The sequence below is a fragment of the Panthera leo genome, chromosome F3, assembly GCF_018350215.1.
Source record: "Panthera leo isolate Ple1 chromosome F3, P.leo_Ple1_pat1.1, whole genome shotgun sequence".
NCBI classification, from domain to species: domain Eukaryota; kingdom Metazoa; phylum Chordata; class Mammalia; order Carnivora; family Felidae; genus Panthera; species Panthera leo.
This window is the reverse complement of record NC_056696.1, coordinates 36,470,124-36,490,003: the sequence shown is the minus strand read 5'-3', so window position 1 is coordinate 36,490,003 and position 19,880 is coordinate 36,470,124. Positions and strand designations below refer to the sequence as shown.

The following is a 19,880-nucleotide window of genomic DNA, read 5'->3' as shown; positions in this document are numbered from 1 at the left end:
GAGTTATAACAGTGACACAATACTTTAAGGTTAAATATCTTAGTTATGTATTCTTTAGAGTACGCCATATGAATAAATTCAAAGAATAATAGAAGATTTAGCAATATCAGATATATAATGAGCTAATTTGGCGATGTTTCTCTTTGTAAAAACTGCTCACAAAACCTGACAAAGGTAATTTTGCATGACCTATATGGGGGAATAATAAATTCTTAAGCACAAGGTCAAGTTTTTCATGTGAAAATTTCTTTAGAAGTGTCTTTTCTTTCAGAAAAAATTCTGTGGATGAAATTTGTTAATGTTATGTGTTTTGGTAATCAAGAATGGTCGACATAGTAGATTATTCTCTGAAGGAATACAATGTTTTATTGAAAATTTATTTGAAATGCACACTTTGATTTATTGTTGAATTTTCCCCACCCCATAAAAAAAGAAGTGGATATAGATGACTATATTTATGCTGAGTGCCTCCCACACTGCTACCAATTTTCTTAAATATGCAATTTAATATCTAATTAAAATTTTTCCCCACTGGCCCCTGGAGATCTACCTGACTCTCATGGGGTCAGTGTTTCCTCAGAAGTTATGTCTTTCTATTGTTCAGAAATGCAAATCCATAGAGATAACTGGCCTTGCAATGCCAATATGCATAAAATTGAATTAATAACTTAACAAAAAAGTTTTTTCACTTTAGATATTCTTAATGTCATAATGAATCATTCAAGTTTATATATTTTCATTGGTCTCCTTGGACTCATGAATTTATTTAAATGAATTTTTTAAAATTTTGGCTCTTTTGGTTTAAATTTTTTTTTTTCTTGGTTAAATCTTACTGGTCTGTAGAAAAATGGAAGTTTAATAGTTAAAGGTGCTTTTGATTTTTAAGTTAACTGTCATTTTGATGGTTTTAATATTCAACTACATGTAACTTAATCATTAAATTAATCGTTTAAAAATTACACAGTATACTCTTGATTTGTTTACATTTTTTCCATAAGTATGTGTCATTTATATAATTTTAAAAAGCAAGTTTAACAAAAATGAAATGTGAAAACTTTCATAGTCAAGGAAAACTTTTTAATTCCATGCAATGACCTCAATCTTTTCAAAATTAAAATTGTGGGATTTTAGTACATATTGATAATGTTTGGATTCTGTACTTTTTATCTAATTGATGTGTAATAAAGGTTAAGGATCTAATCATGCATGCCATATTATGATAGAAAAAGAATAAGATCAACTCAGAAGACATTTTCCCAAAGATATTATAGCAGTAATGGTCTGATTATACCCTGAAAAAAACAATATAAATCTGTGTTTGGGATAGTTCAAGGTCAGAGATACGTATATTATTATACAATATGCATATTTACACATGTGCTTATACATAAATTGAAGCAAAAAAAATGCACAAAACTAGTGTTAGTACACTCTGATATTTTCTACTCTATTCCTTTTTCTCCCCATTGCTAGTCACAACTCAAGTAATTTATTTCATGAACACTAATGAACTTTAGTTTGTAAAACACTGACTTAAACCATAACATAGTTCAACTCTTGTTCTATAAAACCTACTTATCTGTAACATTTATCAAAAGTCATTTCAGATTTCACCTTGTGGCACACAAGAACATTTCCCCCAATAAATTCCAGTATTAAATCTCATCCCTTGAACACAGCAGAAGTATTCGTGGTAGAGTGTGTATATGCATGTGTAAATGGAGACTACGTCCTAGAGGTGGCAGACAGAGAACAGAGGTGATAGGCCATTTTAACAATGGCAGGGGGAAAAAGTCAAGTTCTTCCAGTGTTCTCAGAGAGCTGAAACCCCACTTTGATCTGTTATAATGTATATTCATATGTCAGCTCTATCCGTATTTATATTTGAGGTATACCTACATGTCTGCACTGTGACTAGTAATCCATATAATAATAGTAATAAATGACTGATTTTTATTAGTGCTCACTATGTGCAGGAATGTTTTAAGCATTGTGTCTATATTAACTCATGTACTTCTCAGAGCCCCATGCAGTATTAATAAACGCAGGTACAGAGAAGTTAAATATTAGCCTAATTAAGATCACACAGCTAATTTAGCAGATGACCAAACACTAAATTTTCTAACTATGTATATGTAAAAAATGCATCAACCATTATCTATATGGTCTATATATAAATACCTAATGGATTTTTCATCATACTTTTGTTTTTCTTGGCCCATAATTGTCAGCCTTCCCTCTCAACCTCGAGGAAAATACTTTGGTTCCCTTCCCTGGGTATTTTTATGTAAGTGCAATGTAATTAATTTTTAGGTAATATACTATGTGTTTATTAAACTTAATCATACATAAATATATATAATAGATTGGTGAACTCATTTATTTTATTAAGTAGAAAAATAATTATGATTGGGGTGCCTGGGTGGCTCAATCTGTTAAGTCTGCCTTCGGCTCAGGTCATGATCTTGCGGTTCATGAGTTTGAGCCCTGCATCCGGCTCTCTGCTGTCAGCACAGAGCCCACTTCAGCTCCTCTGTCCACCTCTCTCTCTCTGCCCCTCCTCTGCTCTCTCTCAAAAATAAATAAACTTAAAAAAATAATAATTATGATTTTCTTTTTTCCTCAGTGTCATAGAATATTTTGGGTTTTTTCTAATTTCTGTGATCTACATAGAATATTTTTTAAGTATATGACTGAAATACCATACTTTTACATTAGCTTTGGCCTGAAGAAAAATTTACACATTTATTTTGCAGGACAAAGCAAAGCTAGCTTTTAATTGAAAACTGCTTCTCTTACTAATAGTATTTTTTCTTATTTTTATTGCTTTTTGCTCAAAAGAATCCTTGAAATTTCTATTTTAAGCTACTAGATGTGCACATTCACAACTTCTATTACAGAATAATAATAGCCAACGTTAATTGATAACTTAGACACCGTTAGAAGTGCTTTAATGTGTATTCATTTATGCCTGTGACAGTCGTTTGAGGTAAATACTTTCATTCCATTTTTTTTCAGCTGAGCAAGATTTGAGGCATAGAGACGTTATTTGTTCAAGGTCACATAGTCTGCTATTTAAAGAGCCAGCATTCATATCTAGGTACATGTATCCAGGATCTGTGCCCTTACCTGTGATGCTGTTCCGTCTCTGGACTTTAGAAATTTCTGTTCTAAATAACGATGTGAAAAAATTTTAGTCTAAGTAGGAATATAAATAAACATTAAGCCAAAAAATATCTTTGTATTTCATTTTTTATTGTAACTTTTTCTCCTGGAAAGTCTATGTTAAAATTTCTTGATTTTTTTTTTTTTTCCCCTGTTGGAGAAACCTATAACATTGTACAGAATTTAGGTGTGTATTCAGATAATACAAATCTCACGTTAGTATGATTCCTGGTATCTGTGCATTGATACCAGTTTATTTTTTCCTTTTCCTGCTTTCCCTGATACTGCCCATATACGTTGGCTTCAGCACTTTAGTGTTACACATGCATCAAAGTACAGGTGATTTACTTGTTTTCTAATATCTTAGGAGTTGGAGAGATATTATATGAATATGTTGTAGTGAAGTATAGGTTTTGTTGAGAATTCTAGATTTGTCATACCCTTTCCAGATTACCTTCTGTGGGAAGAGAGATAAAACTATCATATATTATAAGATACATAAGCATATTATTTTTCCTTTTTAAGGTGTTTTTAAAAGGACTATCAAATCTGAAAATTTCAGTTCATGGATATACATAGTAAAAGTAAAATATAAAAACACTAAGTGTTAAATGAAGAATAGATCTTTGCTGAAGGTCAATTTTAAATGAAAAAAATATGTATATTTTATGGGGCGCCTGGGTGGCTCGGTTGGTTAAGGGTCCGACTCTTGGTTTTGACTCAGTTCATGGTCTCACAGTTCACGAGATCAAGACCTGCACTGGGCTCTGCGCTGGCAGTGTGGAGTCTGCTTGGGATTCTCTCTCTCCCTCTCTCTGCCCCTCCCCTGCTCATGCTCACTCTCCCTCTCTTTCAAAATAAATAACATTTAAAATATATCTATATATTTTAAAGTTTTAAGTTCCGACAATTTGCCAACAGAATGTTAAGCAAATTTACCCAAAGTCTTGTTTTTTAAAATGTGTAAACACGAGGGGCACCTGAGTAGCTCAGTCAGTTGAGCATCCGACTTTGGCTCAGGTCATGATCTCAGGTTCCAGCCCGGCATCGGGCTCTGTGTTGACAACTCAGAGCCTGGAGCCTGCTTTGCATTCTGTCTCCCTCTCTCTGCCCCTCCCCTGCTCACACTGTGTGTGTGTCTCTCTCTCAAAAATAAATAAGCATTAAAAAAATTGTAAACATGAATAATTTTTTCTAATGACCCAAGTTTTCAAGGAAGGCAGTGAGGTCAAAGTAATAAGTGTTGAGGTTTATCAGAGATATATACCGTATTTTAGGTATAAACGTGTGTAGGTGTGTGTGTATTAAATGTTACTAGTCATGAGATTTTATTGCGCTGTCAAATTTCAGTCACTTTGTACCAAATACAATGAATTTAATTTTAGTTTCTCTCTTCTTATAGGGAAATATGAGAGCCACACACGTGTTCACACAGGTGAGAAGCCCTTTGAGTGTGATATTTGTCACCAGCGCTATTCGACAAAGTCTAATCTAACTGTTCACAGAAAGAAGCACAGTAATGAAACAGAATTTCATAAGAAGGAGCACAAGTGCCCTTATTGTAATAAACTTCATGCAAGCAAGAAGACTTTAGCCAAGCATGTTAAGAGGCAAGTATTATCTTGCTTCCATAATATACTTTATTGTGCCTTCTAATTTAAATATGGAGTAAGCTAAAAACATTTATGGAGTGCTTGTCTCCAATTCTTTCGTTGCTTAGTATTTTGCAAACATTTTTGATTGCAAATATATTTGATTACAGATATATTAAGAGCAGCAAATGTTTATATTTTTTATTGATGCTATTGAGATGAAGTTTTTTAATGTTGAAACAAGAACTATAGAAGTTTAAGATAGCATTTTGGTCATCCTGTTTTTTATTTTGGGTTTTGGCAAGTATATTTTCAAAATCTATGTTTTTAGACCTAGGAAACTTACTCCTCATGCTCAACTTTGTCTTTATAGTGTATAAAAATTTGTGAGAGAAAGCATGTTTAGTCAGTGTTCCATATTTAACTTTAAGAAAGGAAATTTACTGAAATTTGGACTAAAAAAAATCAAGTGAATTACCTTGAAGATTATCTGTGAATAGCTAGGTTTCTGAATGTATTTAAAATATGATTACATTGTCTTTGACTATTTCTGCATAAATTTAGGCATATACATTCATTTATTAAATGTTAATGATACCTATATTCTTAAGGTATTTACATGTGTCTGTCTCTTAATGAAAGAAATCAGTGCCTGATTCTTACAGTCACTGTTGACAGATCATATGGAATACTGACTTAACTAATGTAATCTTTTCCTAACAGTCTTTTTTTTTCCTTACAGATTTCATCCTGAAAATGCACAAGAATTTATCTCCATTAAGAAGACTAAGAGTGAAAGTTGGAAATGTGATGTAAGACCTTTTAATTTGTAGTAAAAAACCAAAATAAATATAATGTTACCTTTGGGGAAAGTAATTAGATGTTAAAAAAATATAAACTTAGCTTATCTCACTTTTAGAATCTTACACAAAGTTATCTTAATATTTATAAATTAAACCCCATAAGGGTTAGTGTTTAGATGGTGGACCTGATGGAAATCTTAGTTTTTATTTCTTATTTAAAAAAAATTTTTTTTTCTTATTTATTTTGAGAGAGAGACAGAGGGAGAGAGAGCAGGGGAGGGGCAGAGAGAGCAGGGGAGAGAGAATCCCAAGCAGGCTCTGCACTGTCAGTATGGAGCCGGAGCCCTGTGCAGGGCTCCAAATCATGAACTGTGAGATCATGACCTGAGCCAAAACCAAGAGTCAAACGGCTCAACCGACTGAGCCACCCAGCGGCCCCAGTTTTTTAGTGAAACTACCATACCGTGTACTTATGTTGTGTATATAAACTGACATTATTATACTAACAGGAGTGTAAAGTGTTTAGAATTTTCCCTCCATTTCTAGTTATCTGTCTCAAAACTCAGGGGCCTTTAACAACTGTCTTATTATATTCCACCATTTTGTGGGTCAGTCATCTAAATTTGGAGGACAGCTTTGCTAGGTAATTCGGTTCCACATGTCGTCATCTGAAGTCACTCAGTTGTTTTCAGCTGACACAGATGGTCTGGTGTGTTTTGGGGCCACTCATGGCTGGAACTTGATGTTGGCTGACAGCGAGGAGCTTAGCAAGGACAGTTGGCTGGGGACCTTGGTTCTTTTCCCCTTTGGTCTTTTCATGAGGCTACTTGATCTTTTTTCTAGCATGGCAGCTAAACTCTAAGAAGCCTAGGTAAAAATGATAGGAGTTTTTAAGGCCTAGGCCTCAGAAGTCACTGAGCATCACTTTTAACACATTCTGTTGGTCAAACAAGTCCCTACAGTCAGGTCAGATTTAAGGGGAAGGGAATTCGTTTCTGTTTTTCCAGTAGTAGCAAAGAATTTTTAGATACCTGTTGTACCACATTCACTAACATCTTTTTCATTATTTAGGTAAATATTGTTTAAAGGAATCACAAGCTGTCATTTGTCTTCCTTATTTTCAGGCTTCAATGTATTTATACAGCAAAATTTTCACTGTCTCTCTGATTTCAGCTTGCAGGAATTGAAGTTAGTTATTAATTATTTGGGTCTACATAAGTTGGTTTCTTCTCCTTAATAAACTTAATTATACTCAGCTGTAAAATGGTGATAATAATTATATCTACCTCGTAGGATTATTGTGAGAATTAAGTAAAATAAACCATGAATTATTTAGCATGTGCCTGGTATATAGTACATGCTATATTATTATTGTTGTTGTTACTGTTGTCATTGTTAACAGCCCCCGCCTTTTTTTAATAAAAGAAAATTGAGACTTTATTTTTCAGAGCAGTTTAAGTTTTACAATATAATTGAGAGGAAAGTATATTGATTTCCCATACCCCACTGCCCCCACAAATGCCTGTTCTCCCCCATTAACAGCATCCCCCTGAAGTGGTATATCTGTTACAGTGATGAACCTTCATTGACCTCCCCCTTTTTAAATCTTGTGTCTGCCAGATTTCTCTAAAAAGCTGTATCTCTTCCTTTTGACTACTTTAAGAGATAAATTCTAAAATTATTTTTCTGCAGTTTCTTGCTCCTATTCCTAATTAAGTATATGGCAACAATAATAAAACCTACTTATGATATATAAGTGATTTAAAAATATAAATTTAATGGATTTTAGAAATCTTGGCTAGAATTAAGGTATTAAGGTTACTGTGTAATCCTAGAAATTAGCCTATTAGAAATGTAAGGAGTGGAAATTCAGCAACCTTTAGTATGAATTTAAAAGAATTCCTTACTATAATTCCTCCAAGGCTTTTTTCTGCATAATTAAAATTTGATTCTATTTTGGGTAACTTTTCTGTTGGGAGAAATTTTCCTTTAACTGCTTGAATTCATGAGTTTATTTCTCATCATGAGCTTTGTATTTTATTTTTAATTCAGGTTTCCTTATGTTTTGCATACATTTCTCTTAGATTTGTAAGAAATCTTTTACTCGAAGACCACACTTGGAGGAACATATGATTCTGCATTCTCAAGATAAACCTTTTAAGTGTACCTATTGCGAAGAACATTTCAAATCACGATTTGCACGGTTAAAGCATCAAGAAAAGTTCCATCTGGGTAAGCAGATTACTTTTTCTAAAAGCAGTCATAGTAATTATTGATTATCACATCATGCTAGAGGAGCCTGCTGCTGTTGAACCACTTAGGGGAAGGAAGTCAGATAAATTGGGAGGAATACTGGATTTGCTGCTGTTCCTAGAGATGAGTAAATATGTTGATGTTTTGTTTTGGTGGCAGATGTGTCTGTAGTCATAAACAGCATTTGTTCATAGTTAATTGGTGGATAGATCTCTGAGTGCTTGAATAAGGCATTTTTGTTGGAAAAAACTCTTTTTTTAAGGGAATAAAATTAACTTAGTATATGTGGAATTTAGCATTGTATTTGACGAATCCTCTGTCTAATGCTTACGGCCAAGGTGGAAACCTGTGTGCCAGATGGTAGTACAGTTAGGTACATTTATGACAGTCAATACTGCTAGGGAATTGTCGTCATCCATAGTAGAGGCCGTTTGCTGTGCAGCATTGGTGGTGTAGTGGTGAGTATGGCTGCCTTCCAAATTATAGGCGTGTGTAGCTAATACACCAGAAAATAAAGATTAAAAAAAAAAAAATCTTTTTGCTATACAAAAGGTTAAAATAAATGAAGTTAAAAGTAATTGAGAGTAAATACAAAGTCATAAACATGGGAATTATCTGACCTTTGGTCATTGGGGATTACAGAACTATAAAATGGTATAGAATCCAAACTCCTTTATTTATAGATGGGCTTAAAAGCAGAAGCTTTTTAGGCACAATCTGAACCAGTAATGTCATATGACTGACAAAAACTACTGTAGTTTTAAACTGTATTAATAAAAATGTATTGTTCAGAATCAGGGAGGTAATTATCTCACTGATTTTAAATTCATCTGGAATACTGAATTCATTTCTGGATACTGCATTCAAGATAGATATTGACAAGTACATTCTCAAGAGGTGGGTAATTATGGTGACATAAGGTCTTAAAATTATGTCATGTGAAACACTTTTGAAGGACTTTGAAATTTTGTTTGGGAAAGGTAGAGCACCTATCTTCAAAAACTTTTGAGACTTTATTGTTCAATAAGGAACACTTAAATCTTTATAATTGTATATAAGACTAGTGTATGCTGGAAGATTATTTTTTAGCTTAGTCCTTTTTTGAATTGTCCTTAGTAAGTTGATCTATCATAGGATTTCATCTTGGCATTTCTAAGATACCATCATATGAAGCAAGTTTTATAATTATCAGAAATATAGTTGGAGACACGTTCATGATTGCATGTTGCATGTGAGAAGTTTCTTTATACATTAGTTCCAGGAAAAAGAGTTTCTCTTGGGGAATTGGTGGGCTTCTTCCTTTTTGAGGTGAAAATCATAGGTAATCCCTTTTTGTCCCATGTTATAGAAACATCACAGCAAAATATAATAATTTTTATAGTGAACATATTTGTTTCCACTTCCTTTTTCTGTTCCTGATTTTCTATTTCAGCTTTTGTTAAGTATATCATTTAGTAAATAAATAGGTATTCTAAGAACATTGAGTGGAAATCCTAAGGTATAGATTTAGTTTCAATTTAGAAATCTTTTAAAGTATTGGAACTTATACATTGAAGTAAGTTGTCTTGCACAATAGTTATTTTTCTATCAGTAAAAGTGTACAAGCAGATTCTTGAACTGACAACAGTTGTTAAAGAAAGCATTCTTGAAAAGATGGTTGAATTAGAACCATGTATGCATATGTTTTATATATGTACATGTATATATTGCATATGTAAATATATATGACATATGTATGTTTTGTATACACACACACACAAATTCTTTTGCATCCCATCTCTGTTTCTGTTTACTTGAATCACTGTATGTTAGGTTAGTGGTTCAGGTCTGAGGTGTGGCCCAAGAATTTGTATTTCTAACAAGTTCCTAGGTGATGCTGATGCTGATGGTCCAGATACCACACACATGAGTATTACTGCTTTAGGCTATTCTGGGTCATATTCACACCGCCTACATTAGGATTATATATTCTGTAAATCAGAGGGGGGTGATATCTAAGGAATACAATCTGAACAGTTAGGGCAGAAGAATTTTTTTAATGTTTATTTATTTATTTTCGAGAGAAGATGCAAGCAAGAGAGGGACAGAGAGACAGGGAGGTAGAGAATCCCAAGCAGGCTCTGCCCTGCCAGCACAGAGCACGACATGGAGCTCAGTCTCGCGAACTGCCAGATCATGACCTGAGCCGAAATAAAGAGTCGGAAGCTTAACCGAGTGAGCCACCCAGGCGCCCCAGGGTAGAAGAATTTTTAATGCATCTCCATGTATAAGTGTAAAAGTTACAGTAGGCTTTAAAGTCAAATCTTCTAATTTTATCCTATGTAGAGAGTTGGAATGAAAATCTGCTTTACTAACTTCCCAGCGTAGCTTCATAAATAGAAGTTCAAGTAAGTTTAACTGTATGCAAAACTGGATATCTAATAGAGGGGAAAGAATGTAGGTATTTCATTTGAAAAACTCTGATAAGTAACTGAGCATGAAAGAGAAAGCTGCTTTCTTTCTTCCCCCAACTGGAGCCTTCAGTAGCACATAAAGTTATTTCACTCTCTGCCTAACTTACTCTTGCTGTAATCTGCTCATCTTAGCACTTTACTTACTTCATTTCTTTATCTTTGTGTTTATGCTGAATCTTTTTTTCCCACCTTCTTGGAGCCTTTTTTGGTGAAGAGGGATGTAAGAGGAGGCAAAGATTTTCCATAGCACTGCTTTGCTTAACCCAGTGCTAAATATGAATTAAGAATCAATAAATACTTGTTGAATGAGTTAATAAATGAATAAAAGACTCGGATCTCATGGAAGATGAAACAAAAATATGTTGAAGATACTTAATACATTTTGAGGTCGTCTCTCAAAAACGTGTTGAAATTCCCCCCAAAACTACTGTGGCTACTGAACTGTTTTGCTTATAGATGTTTCTGAATTCCAGTGTCCAAATGCCATTTTCTTTCCATTGTTCTGCCATGATTAATTTCTCATTAGAGGTCACAGTAGAGTCCACAGTATTTTCAGTCTAGGCAACGTCGTTAAAAATGTGTGGTTTTGAGGAACGACAGTATATTTCCAGATTATGAACTCTTTGAAGTCCTTTGTTTATTCGACCAGAGTTTCTCAGTACCTCTTCTCTCCAGAAATCTGGTATATAACATTTTTTACTTTATTCTAGTCTGATTTCAAACTAGGAATTGGCCATTTCAATTTATTAACCCATTACACTATTCAACATTTATTATGTTAGATGCCACACCCTAAACTCAGCTCTAACCATATAGAGGTGATTGTAACTTGCCTTCTAGGAATGAACAGTCCAGAAGAGAAAACTATAAATAAATAACTTTATTGTGTTATAATATATGTACTTACAGTGGTAGGTATACATTGACAACATGCCCATTAAATTTAACTTAGTATTGATTCTTTAAACTTTAAATGTACACTTTCTTTCCTTTGTAGGTCCTTTTCCATGTGATATATGCGGTCGCCAGTTTAATGACACTGGAAATTTGAAACGCCATATAGAATGTACCCATGGTGGAAAGAGAAAATGGACTTGCTTTATCTGTGGAAAATCAGTACGAGAAAGGTGAGGAATTATCTACACACCCAGAAAAACCCTGGTGCTGTTATATACAAATAATTAACAAATATAGTTTAGAAGGATTAGGGTAATGCCAGATGTGAGATATTTGAATTTATGCTTTAATTTGAAATTTAAGGATATGCAAAGAAATTGTATAAAATGTTATAGAAGATGATATGAAATCAGGATTTTCAGGTTTAGATAGTGAATTTAACACAGGTCACATTTTATTTCTTTCTGGAACTCTAATAAAACTACATGAAAAGTTATTGATTGACTGATTTAAAAGATAGTAAGCTACAGAGACAGGGAGAACAGAAAGATGACAAGAACAACACAGATTTGGAAACTGGAAAGCAGATGAATCAGTGGTAACTGACTTAGCAGGTCTAAGAAACACAAATCCCAAGGTGGTGATGGAGAAATTGAGAACATAGTTTACATCAGAGAATCCACAGAAGGAATAGGAGTAGGCAGTATCAGATGCCTCTGGAACTAGAGTGAAGGGGAGGCAGAACAAGGAGCACTGGAGTAAAAACTTCTTTAGAAGTTCTATTCTTTGGATTTTCTTCTGGCACCCACACAGGTCATTGCTGGTGGGCACCGACCCCTCTCCCAATTCAGCAGATATCTGGACTGGACTATACCATGTTGTCCTATGATGAATGCTTTCTGAATTCTGGAAGCAGTGAGCCCCAGGCCTTATCCCTTCTGACCTCTTGGGTTTTAGATTTTATTCCCCCAGCAGTAGTTAGAAAACAATTCTCTGAAAATCTGAACAGCCAAAGTGCAAATATATTCCCTAACAAATAGTACACCTAGATCACCTGCTGTGAAGTCATCAGGGCCCCCTCATGCTCTTTGACCATCCCATCCACTTTTTAGTCTATCACACTTAATCATGGATAGATAGAAGAATTAAAAAACAGAGAAAGAAAACCTTTAATGTGAAAGCTAGATTCCAACACAATCAGGAAGGGGAAAAAAAAAACTTGAAGGAAACAGATTATCCAGAAAGATGAAAACTTCCAAAAAAAAGAAGATAAACAACTGTTATGGATATTCCATTGAAGATAAAGTTGAAGGTAAAGAATCCATTACACGGGGCGCCTGGGTGGCTCAGTCGGTTAAGCGTCCGACTTCAGCTCAGGTCACGATCTCACGGTCTGTGAGTTCGAGCCCCGCGTCAGGCTCTGGGCTGATGGCTCGGAGCCTGGAGCCTGCTTCCGATTCTGTGTCTCCCTCTCTCTCTGCCCCTCCCCTGTTCATGCTCTGTCTCTCTCTGTCTCAAAAATAAACGTTAAAAAAAAATAAAAGTTAAAAAAAAAAGAATCCATTACACCACAACAGGATGCTATATAAAAGAGTCACATAACAAATCACATTCAAAGTATGATAGTCAAAGTAAACAGCCTAATGGAAGGATTGAAGAATGAAGTTGAGGGAATCTCCCAAAAGGTAGAGCAAAAAGATACAGAAATGTAAAATAAGGATTAGAGCATTAGGGAACCAGTCAAGAGGTCTAGAAAGAAAGAACGAACAGCGAAAATAGCAAGGGAAAAAAAATCATCACTGAATAATTCAAAATAATTTCCCAGAACTGAAGCACATGAGTTGCCAGACTGAAATTACTCATCAAATGCTTAGGACATTAGATGAAAATAAACCTACTCCAAGATATATTGCTGTGATATTTCAGAACACTGGGGACAAAGAGAAGCTTCTATATGCTTCTAATTTTCAGGGAAAAAATGTTACATATGCTGAATTATGAATTAGAAGTACTTGGACATCTTTCTGAACGGCAACACTAGAAATAAGATGATGCAGTTGTACTTTCAAAATTCTGAAAGAAAAGTATTTCCAGCTTAGAATTCAGTTCTTAGTTAAACTAACAATCAGACCTAAGGATCATAAAGACATTTTTCATGATACCGAAAAGGTAGTCTTTGATGTACTCTTTCTCATGAAGCAACTAAAAGGTATGCTTCACCAGAATGAGAAGGTAAACTGATGAAGAGGAAGATGAGGGCTACGGGAAATAGGAATTCTAATACTGGGGGGAGGCAACAGGAATTCATAGGAGGATGGTGAATGAGGTTTCCAAGTTGTCAGTTGTGCAACATGCGTGTGCAATGGGTAGTTAGCCCACACTAGTGGTAGTAGTGACCCATGACACGTTGGGGCTGGTCATTGCTGAGATCCCTGCTAGCATGTTTCCTCCCTTAAGAACTGGGAGTCAGAATGCTAGAGCAGGTCCGACCCAAAATATTTTTCTTTTAATTTAATGTGGTAAGAACTTTTAACATGAGATCTACCCTCTTAATAAGTGTTTAAGTGCATGATACAGTATTGTTAACTGTAGGCACGATGTTGTGCGGCAGACCTCTAGAATTTACTCATCTTGCATAACTGAAACTTCATACCTATTGAGTAGCAACTCCCCATCTCCTTCTCCCTGATTCTGATTCAAATTCTTATCTATACTCTGCCACTGTATGGCACGTGTATGCCAGTGAAGTTCCTATGATTATACTTACACCTTGCTGCTTGATTTGACTGAGGATATTTGTTTGATTTCACAGAAATGTTTTTTGACCTGTCCATGGGAATTAGAGACAGTTCATAGTAAGTTTGGAAGCAAAGTGTATACAATAGCCTATTTACTTTGACTGTATGTATTTCTGTCAGACTTCTCGTACTTGATCCACTCTAAATTGTCAGATGCTCTGATTGTGGTGAACCTTACGTTTTCCAGTATTTATTCATGACTTTACCCACTGACATGCTGGAAAGGGCTTTTGCTAGTGCTCAAGCAAGCTACAGCCAGACTTTGATACAGAGACCCTATTCATTTTATCTCATGGGCCCTTTAACTAATAGTGGCAATATTACTAGATTTGTACTTGCTACTCAGTTTTTCAAAAATATACAGTATATTGTTTAGTGATATATACTACTAGGTAGTAAAACAAAGAAGAGGGGGAATGGTTGACATACGTGGTTATCCCTGAGAGAACAGAGTAACGTGGAGGCATTCTAAGGTATAGCAATATTCTATGTCTTACTCTGCATGTAAATGTAATAATACTGTTCTTTAAACACTATTCATATTTTATATCCTTCAGCATATAAAAGTTCCATAATTTAAAAACATTAGAAATGCCACTTTCTTAAAATAACAAACTGATATCATGGTAAAATAGAAAAATCAGTATGCTATATTTATATGAAAACTTATATTTATAGACTGGTAAATTATACTTTATTTTATGCCTTATAAATTATTTTTATCTTAAAGGTCTTTCTATAAAAACAAAAAGCAGACAAACCAAAAACTAAAACAACCTTCCATCTTTTTACTTTTAATTACTTAATACATAGGGGTGCGAGGATAGTTTTAGGAATGTTTTCCCCAAAGCTGGGTACACCTGCAAGCCCCGGGGTCAAGTGTTGCTGGGCCTTGTAGAAGAGCACCATCTACTGGCATAGATGAGGCATTAACAAATGAGCCAGGTCAAGTTATCCTTGCAAAATAAGCTACATTAGGCTTTGTTTTTATGACTAAACTAGTTTTGTCTGCTCAGGGAATTTTCAAGGCTGGTCTCTGTTTTTTATTTTAACAAACCCATATCGTGTCAGTAGGGCTGGAGGCTTTAGAAATGGCAATAATTGTCTTCTTTATATTATTTCCCTTCTTCACATTGGCATCTGGAAGTCACAAACACCTGTGAAGATTTCCTTGGCTTAAAACATTCTTTTAATAGATACTGAGCACAATTTGAAAGGAATAGTACTGATAAACTGGATTCCTTCTATATTATTAAATTCTCTCCACTAAAATTCACATCAGTTTTACTTAATTTAGTAGTGACAGTTGAGCATTTTCCATTCTACTTCTTGAAAGTTGCTTAAGCTATATAGTTAAATCTTTGAGCAAACCAATGGCAAAGGAAGGCAAAGTTAATTTTTTTTTTTAAAGAAGAGAGACAAAACAAGCATGATTATGTGTTTGTGAGACTAATTCAATAAAAAGCAAAAATACTGTTGGAGAAAGGGAGAATTGCCATATATCTTTAGCTTGAACACCTTTCTAGTAAGCTTTCTAGAAATCTATGTTTAATATAAATATTGGTATTAAAAAAACTTAAGACAAATGTGTATTTTTAAAATACAGGACTACTTTGAAAGAACATTTGAGAATCCATAGTGGAGAAAAACCTCATCTTTGTAGTATTTGTGGACAAAGTTTTCGTCATGGAAGTTCATACAGGTAAGTCAAGCCATTTTTTCTCTGTATTAAGTAAGATAAATTATGTCTCTTTTAATTCTCTATTTTCTTATCACTGCATTAGTTCATTGGTGAATTAAAACATTTTCTAGTACTCGTGGTAAACAAAATTATGCAAAAAACTCTACTTACAAACTTTTCCCTCTACATTACAGCTTTTAATACTGTTTTCATTCTGTAGTACAAAATATTAAATAATTTCTTCATCACCAAGTTTGCTAGATGCTTTACTGAGTCGCTGTCATTTAAATGTTTATTTCATTACTTAATCTTTGAATTAAATTCATTAAAGCTCTGATGTTCTAATCTCAATGCATTTTGTCACTCTTGGCTATCAAAGAAATGGTGTGAAATATGGCAAAATTGAAAACTGTAGGATTATCAGTTTTGGAAAGTCTTTTGTGTATTATTTGTAACCTGTATAATTGTTTTTATAGCTGAATTCCTGACCACATTTGCAGTTTGTGAAAAGTTGGCTTTTTCCTGAATAAATAATAGGTGACTACCTACTGTGAGATATATGTACATTTTAAATTTTTATTAATGCTCCTAAGATTTTTAATCATAAGGCTTTAATTTTTATACTTCCATTTATTATTTACCTCTTTTTCATTTTAAACAGAATGTGCCCCTTTAGATGTAGTTCAGTCAATTTTGCTGGTTATAGTTATGGAATCAACACCTGTTTTGGCAACTTGAGAGCTTGTTTGGAGGTTCTAGCAGGGGAGCGCAGCTACTTGTATACCCTTGACCGAAGAACAGTCCTCCTCTATCGGGGAAGGTCGTCCTCTTCAACTGATCGTGCAGCTTCGGGAGAGACGCACATGGAGCAGTGAGGGAGAAAGGGGACACCCGCCTAGCCAGGCATTCAGCCGAATCAACCCTGGCGATCAATGGGGTGACAGATGTCGCAGCCAGATCGCCCTCACATCGTGTTTCGGCAACTTGAATGGGAAAGCTATTCATTTCACTAGGGTATATATAGATGGAGGATTATGGGGATACGAATAATTCAAGTTAAATGAATTTGAATAGTTTAAACCTTTATAATCTGTCTTTGGGTGATTATAAAACGAACCGGACTTTGGTTAGTGTGAAGAAAAGTAGCAAATGTAACTGTCAGCAAGTTGATTACTTATAAAATTTACTTAATTCTCATACATCAATTTAGAAGTGGTATCCATCATCCAGGACAGGATTCTTAATTATTTGCTGTATCATATGTTTTTTTCTTTTTTTTTTTCATGAAATTTATTGTCAAATTGGTTTCCATACATGTATCATATGTTTAAGTCACTTACCTTATTTGTCTAATTCCTTCCGACTCATTCCTACTTTTGCTATCTCTGAAACTCCACCAGCAGACAGATAACAACTCTAGACATTTAGTACATTCTAAAAAGTCAGGAAGGAATGCCATCCAGACATAGTGTATATGCACACGTTGAAGTGCTTTTGTGAAAGAGGTGAGTAGCAACCCTGGAGTAAGGTAGTGAAAAGAGTGGGAAAGACGGAACGTCATAGATGTAGAGCACATAATGTATGAGGGTGGCTGAGTAAACAGCCCAATTTCCCTTACTTAATCAAGATTTTCCCTTTGGTGGCACCAGCTTTTATGCTCTTCAATTTTTTTCTTTATAGACTTCATTTACGAGTACATCATGATGATAAACGATATGAGTGTGACGAATGTGGGAAAACATTTATTCGTCATGACCACCTTACAAAGCACAAAAAAATACATTCGGGTAAGGTGTATTTTGTAATGATGGTTACAAAATCCTTTAAAAAAGCACCTGAATAGGACATACTACATCACGTTTATGTTGGCTATAATTTTAATAGTTTTAGTAATATATATACTGGTCACCCCATCAATAATGCTGGTTCTGAAAACTTTCTTTTAAAACATCTGAAAGGGATATAATTTTATGACATGTTTTTGTTCACTGCAATTTTAATAATCCGGTTGCCTTTTATGCCTACAGACTATATTTTGAAGTTTGTTTTAATCAAGTTCTCAAAATTTGCACTATGCATATTATGTGGATATGTGCAATAATTGGTATTGGCATTTCTATAAAGAGAGATGCCAAGATAACATTTTTCATTTTTATTGGATTTGAAAGAAGTTAGCAAAACAGATGGTTGAAGAGAAATGATTATAATTGGGTGTTAACATTAATGTAATAGTGAATTTTTGAAACCCTGTCTTTGGAAAAGAGTACCTTAATAGTCCTGATCAATTTCAGATCTTTATACTGTATTTATAACTTTTATATTCTGGGGCTTTCTTTCATATTTTCTTCTCTGATTGATGTTCAGAAAGAGCTAAGAGAGCCAACTCTGTGAGTACAATAATTGGAAAGAGCCATCTCTATAAGCACAGTAGAACAGGTGCTTATTATTATTTTAAACAATCTAAATATGAAGTATGCAACACATGTAATTACTTCTTAAATGATCCCAATCAGGGGCACCTGGGTGGCTCGGTCTGTTAAACGTCTGACTTCGGCTCAGGTCATGATCTACTGCTCGTGAGTTCGAGCCCCGCGTCGGGCTCTGTGCTGACAGCTCAGAGCCTGGAGCCTGTTTCAGATTCTGTGTCTCCCTCTGTCTCTGATCCTCCCCTGTTCATGCTCTGTCTCTCTGTCTCAAAAATAAACGTTAAAAAAAAAAATTAAAAAAAAATCCCAATGAGGTTACAAGTTGCAGTTGTTATCAACTGTTATCAACTTTTAAGAGATGCTAACAGTCTGATGACTTTTTCACTGGAATTATGCATTTTCATTTTTAGGAGGAAGATTCTAACTCCTAATTCTAGAGATCACATGCCTTAATTGCATACTGGATTAAGTTAAGAGTGATTTTTAAAGTGCAAGCCTTTATAACTGAATATTAGAAATGAGAAATGGGACTCATCTAGAATTTTCCTTCATATTTGCATTTTAGCTCATTGCAAATGTGTGAAATCCCCACAGATGAAAAATATTTTTTTAAAAAAGTACGAAAATCTGAAAATGTTCAGGTCCTTTTTATAAACAGTAAAACAGCCTTATCTTGATTCAGTGTGTTTTCATTTGAAGTGTTTGACATCTAGACTTATATATTCCTAAAAAATTCCTGAGTTTTGAAGTCATTTCATTTATCTTGCTCCGTTACATTGAGAGGTAAGATTTGAAGTCTTCAGCAAAAAGGCTATTCATTCCTTCTCCAGGTCGGGAAAAGGGTTCACATCCGTGAAAAAAAGCATAGATTCATTGAAGAAAGGTACTTTAGTAAGGAATATAAAGCAGATAGCCCAGAATAAAGGGTGGCTTTACTTTTCTGGTTGATTTCCTATCATATTATCCTGTTGTTTGATCATCTATTTCTGGGGGGAACACTGAAGTGCATATTATAATCAAACTATTTGGGTCTTTAAGGTGAGAAGGCTCATCAGTGTGAAGAATGTGGAAAATGTTTTGGTCGTAGGGATCATCTCACTGTTCATTACAAAAGTGTACACCTGGGAGAGAAAGTGTGGCAAAAGTAAGTGAAAAAGCAATTTCTCATAAAATTACTGCATTGGATAAGTGTAGTTTGGGTGAGAGTTATAACTGGTCTCATAGTTTATTTTGTTTAATTGAGGATAGGTTAACTAGCTCTTTTTTTCTAGCTTCTGTAGCTTCTCTGTTGACCCAAAGAAATTGAAGGAAATATTGTTGTTTACTTGTTTTCAGTTGACTCAAGGCTAGGAGGTAGTAGATATTGAAGTTAATAACTAATACAGTCTTGGCATTCTTTGGGCATTTCATTTATCTTTGGTTGCTGTGGCTCTTAGCAAAAAATAGAAATGTGCTGCCTATATACTATACTTAAAAAGAGTTACTGCTGGAAATGTTTCTAGTCAGAATTTAGATTTCTAATCACACTAAGCAGTTAAAATGGTATTTTCTTTGGGGGGGGTGCCTGGGTGGCTCAGTCAGTTGAACTTCCGACTCTAGGTTTTGGCTCAGGTCATGATTTCACGGTTCGTGGGATTGAGCCCCGTGTTGGACTCTGTGCTGGCTGTGTGAAGTCTGCTTGGGATTCTTTCTCTCCTTCTCTCTCTACCTGTCCCCCTCCTCTCAAAATAAAGAAATTTTAAAAATAAATAAATTAAATTAAATGGTATTTTATTTGAAGGAGGCATGTGCTGTCCTGAACACCAACTTTTA

General features: G+C 34.6%; 1 protein-coding gene across 1 annotated transcript in view; it reads left to right on the top strand.

Annotated features, from left to right (window-relative positions):
• Positions 1–19,880, top strand: part of ZBTB41 (zinc finger and BTB domain containing 41) — a 47,711-nt gene that overhangs the window by 5,680 nt on the left and 22,151 nt on the right. The window contains exons 3-9 of the mRNA XM_042926375.1: positions 4,568–4,775; positions 5,500–5,569; positions 7,645–7,792; positions 11,264–11,393; positions 15,568–15,663; positions 17,323–17,429; positions 19,107–19,212. Of these exons, the coding sequence (XP_042782309.1) occupies positions 4,568–4,775; positions 5,500–5,569; positions 7,645–7,792; positions 11,264–11,393; positions 15,568–15,663; positions 17,323–17,429; positions 19,107–19,212 (865 nt within the window). The remainder of the gene's footprint in view (positions 1–4,567; positions 4,776–5,499; positions 5,570–7,644; positions 7,793–11,263; positions 11,394–15,567; positions 15,664–17,322; positions 17,430–19,106; positions 19,213–19,880) is intronic.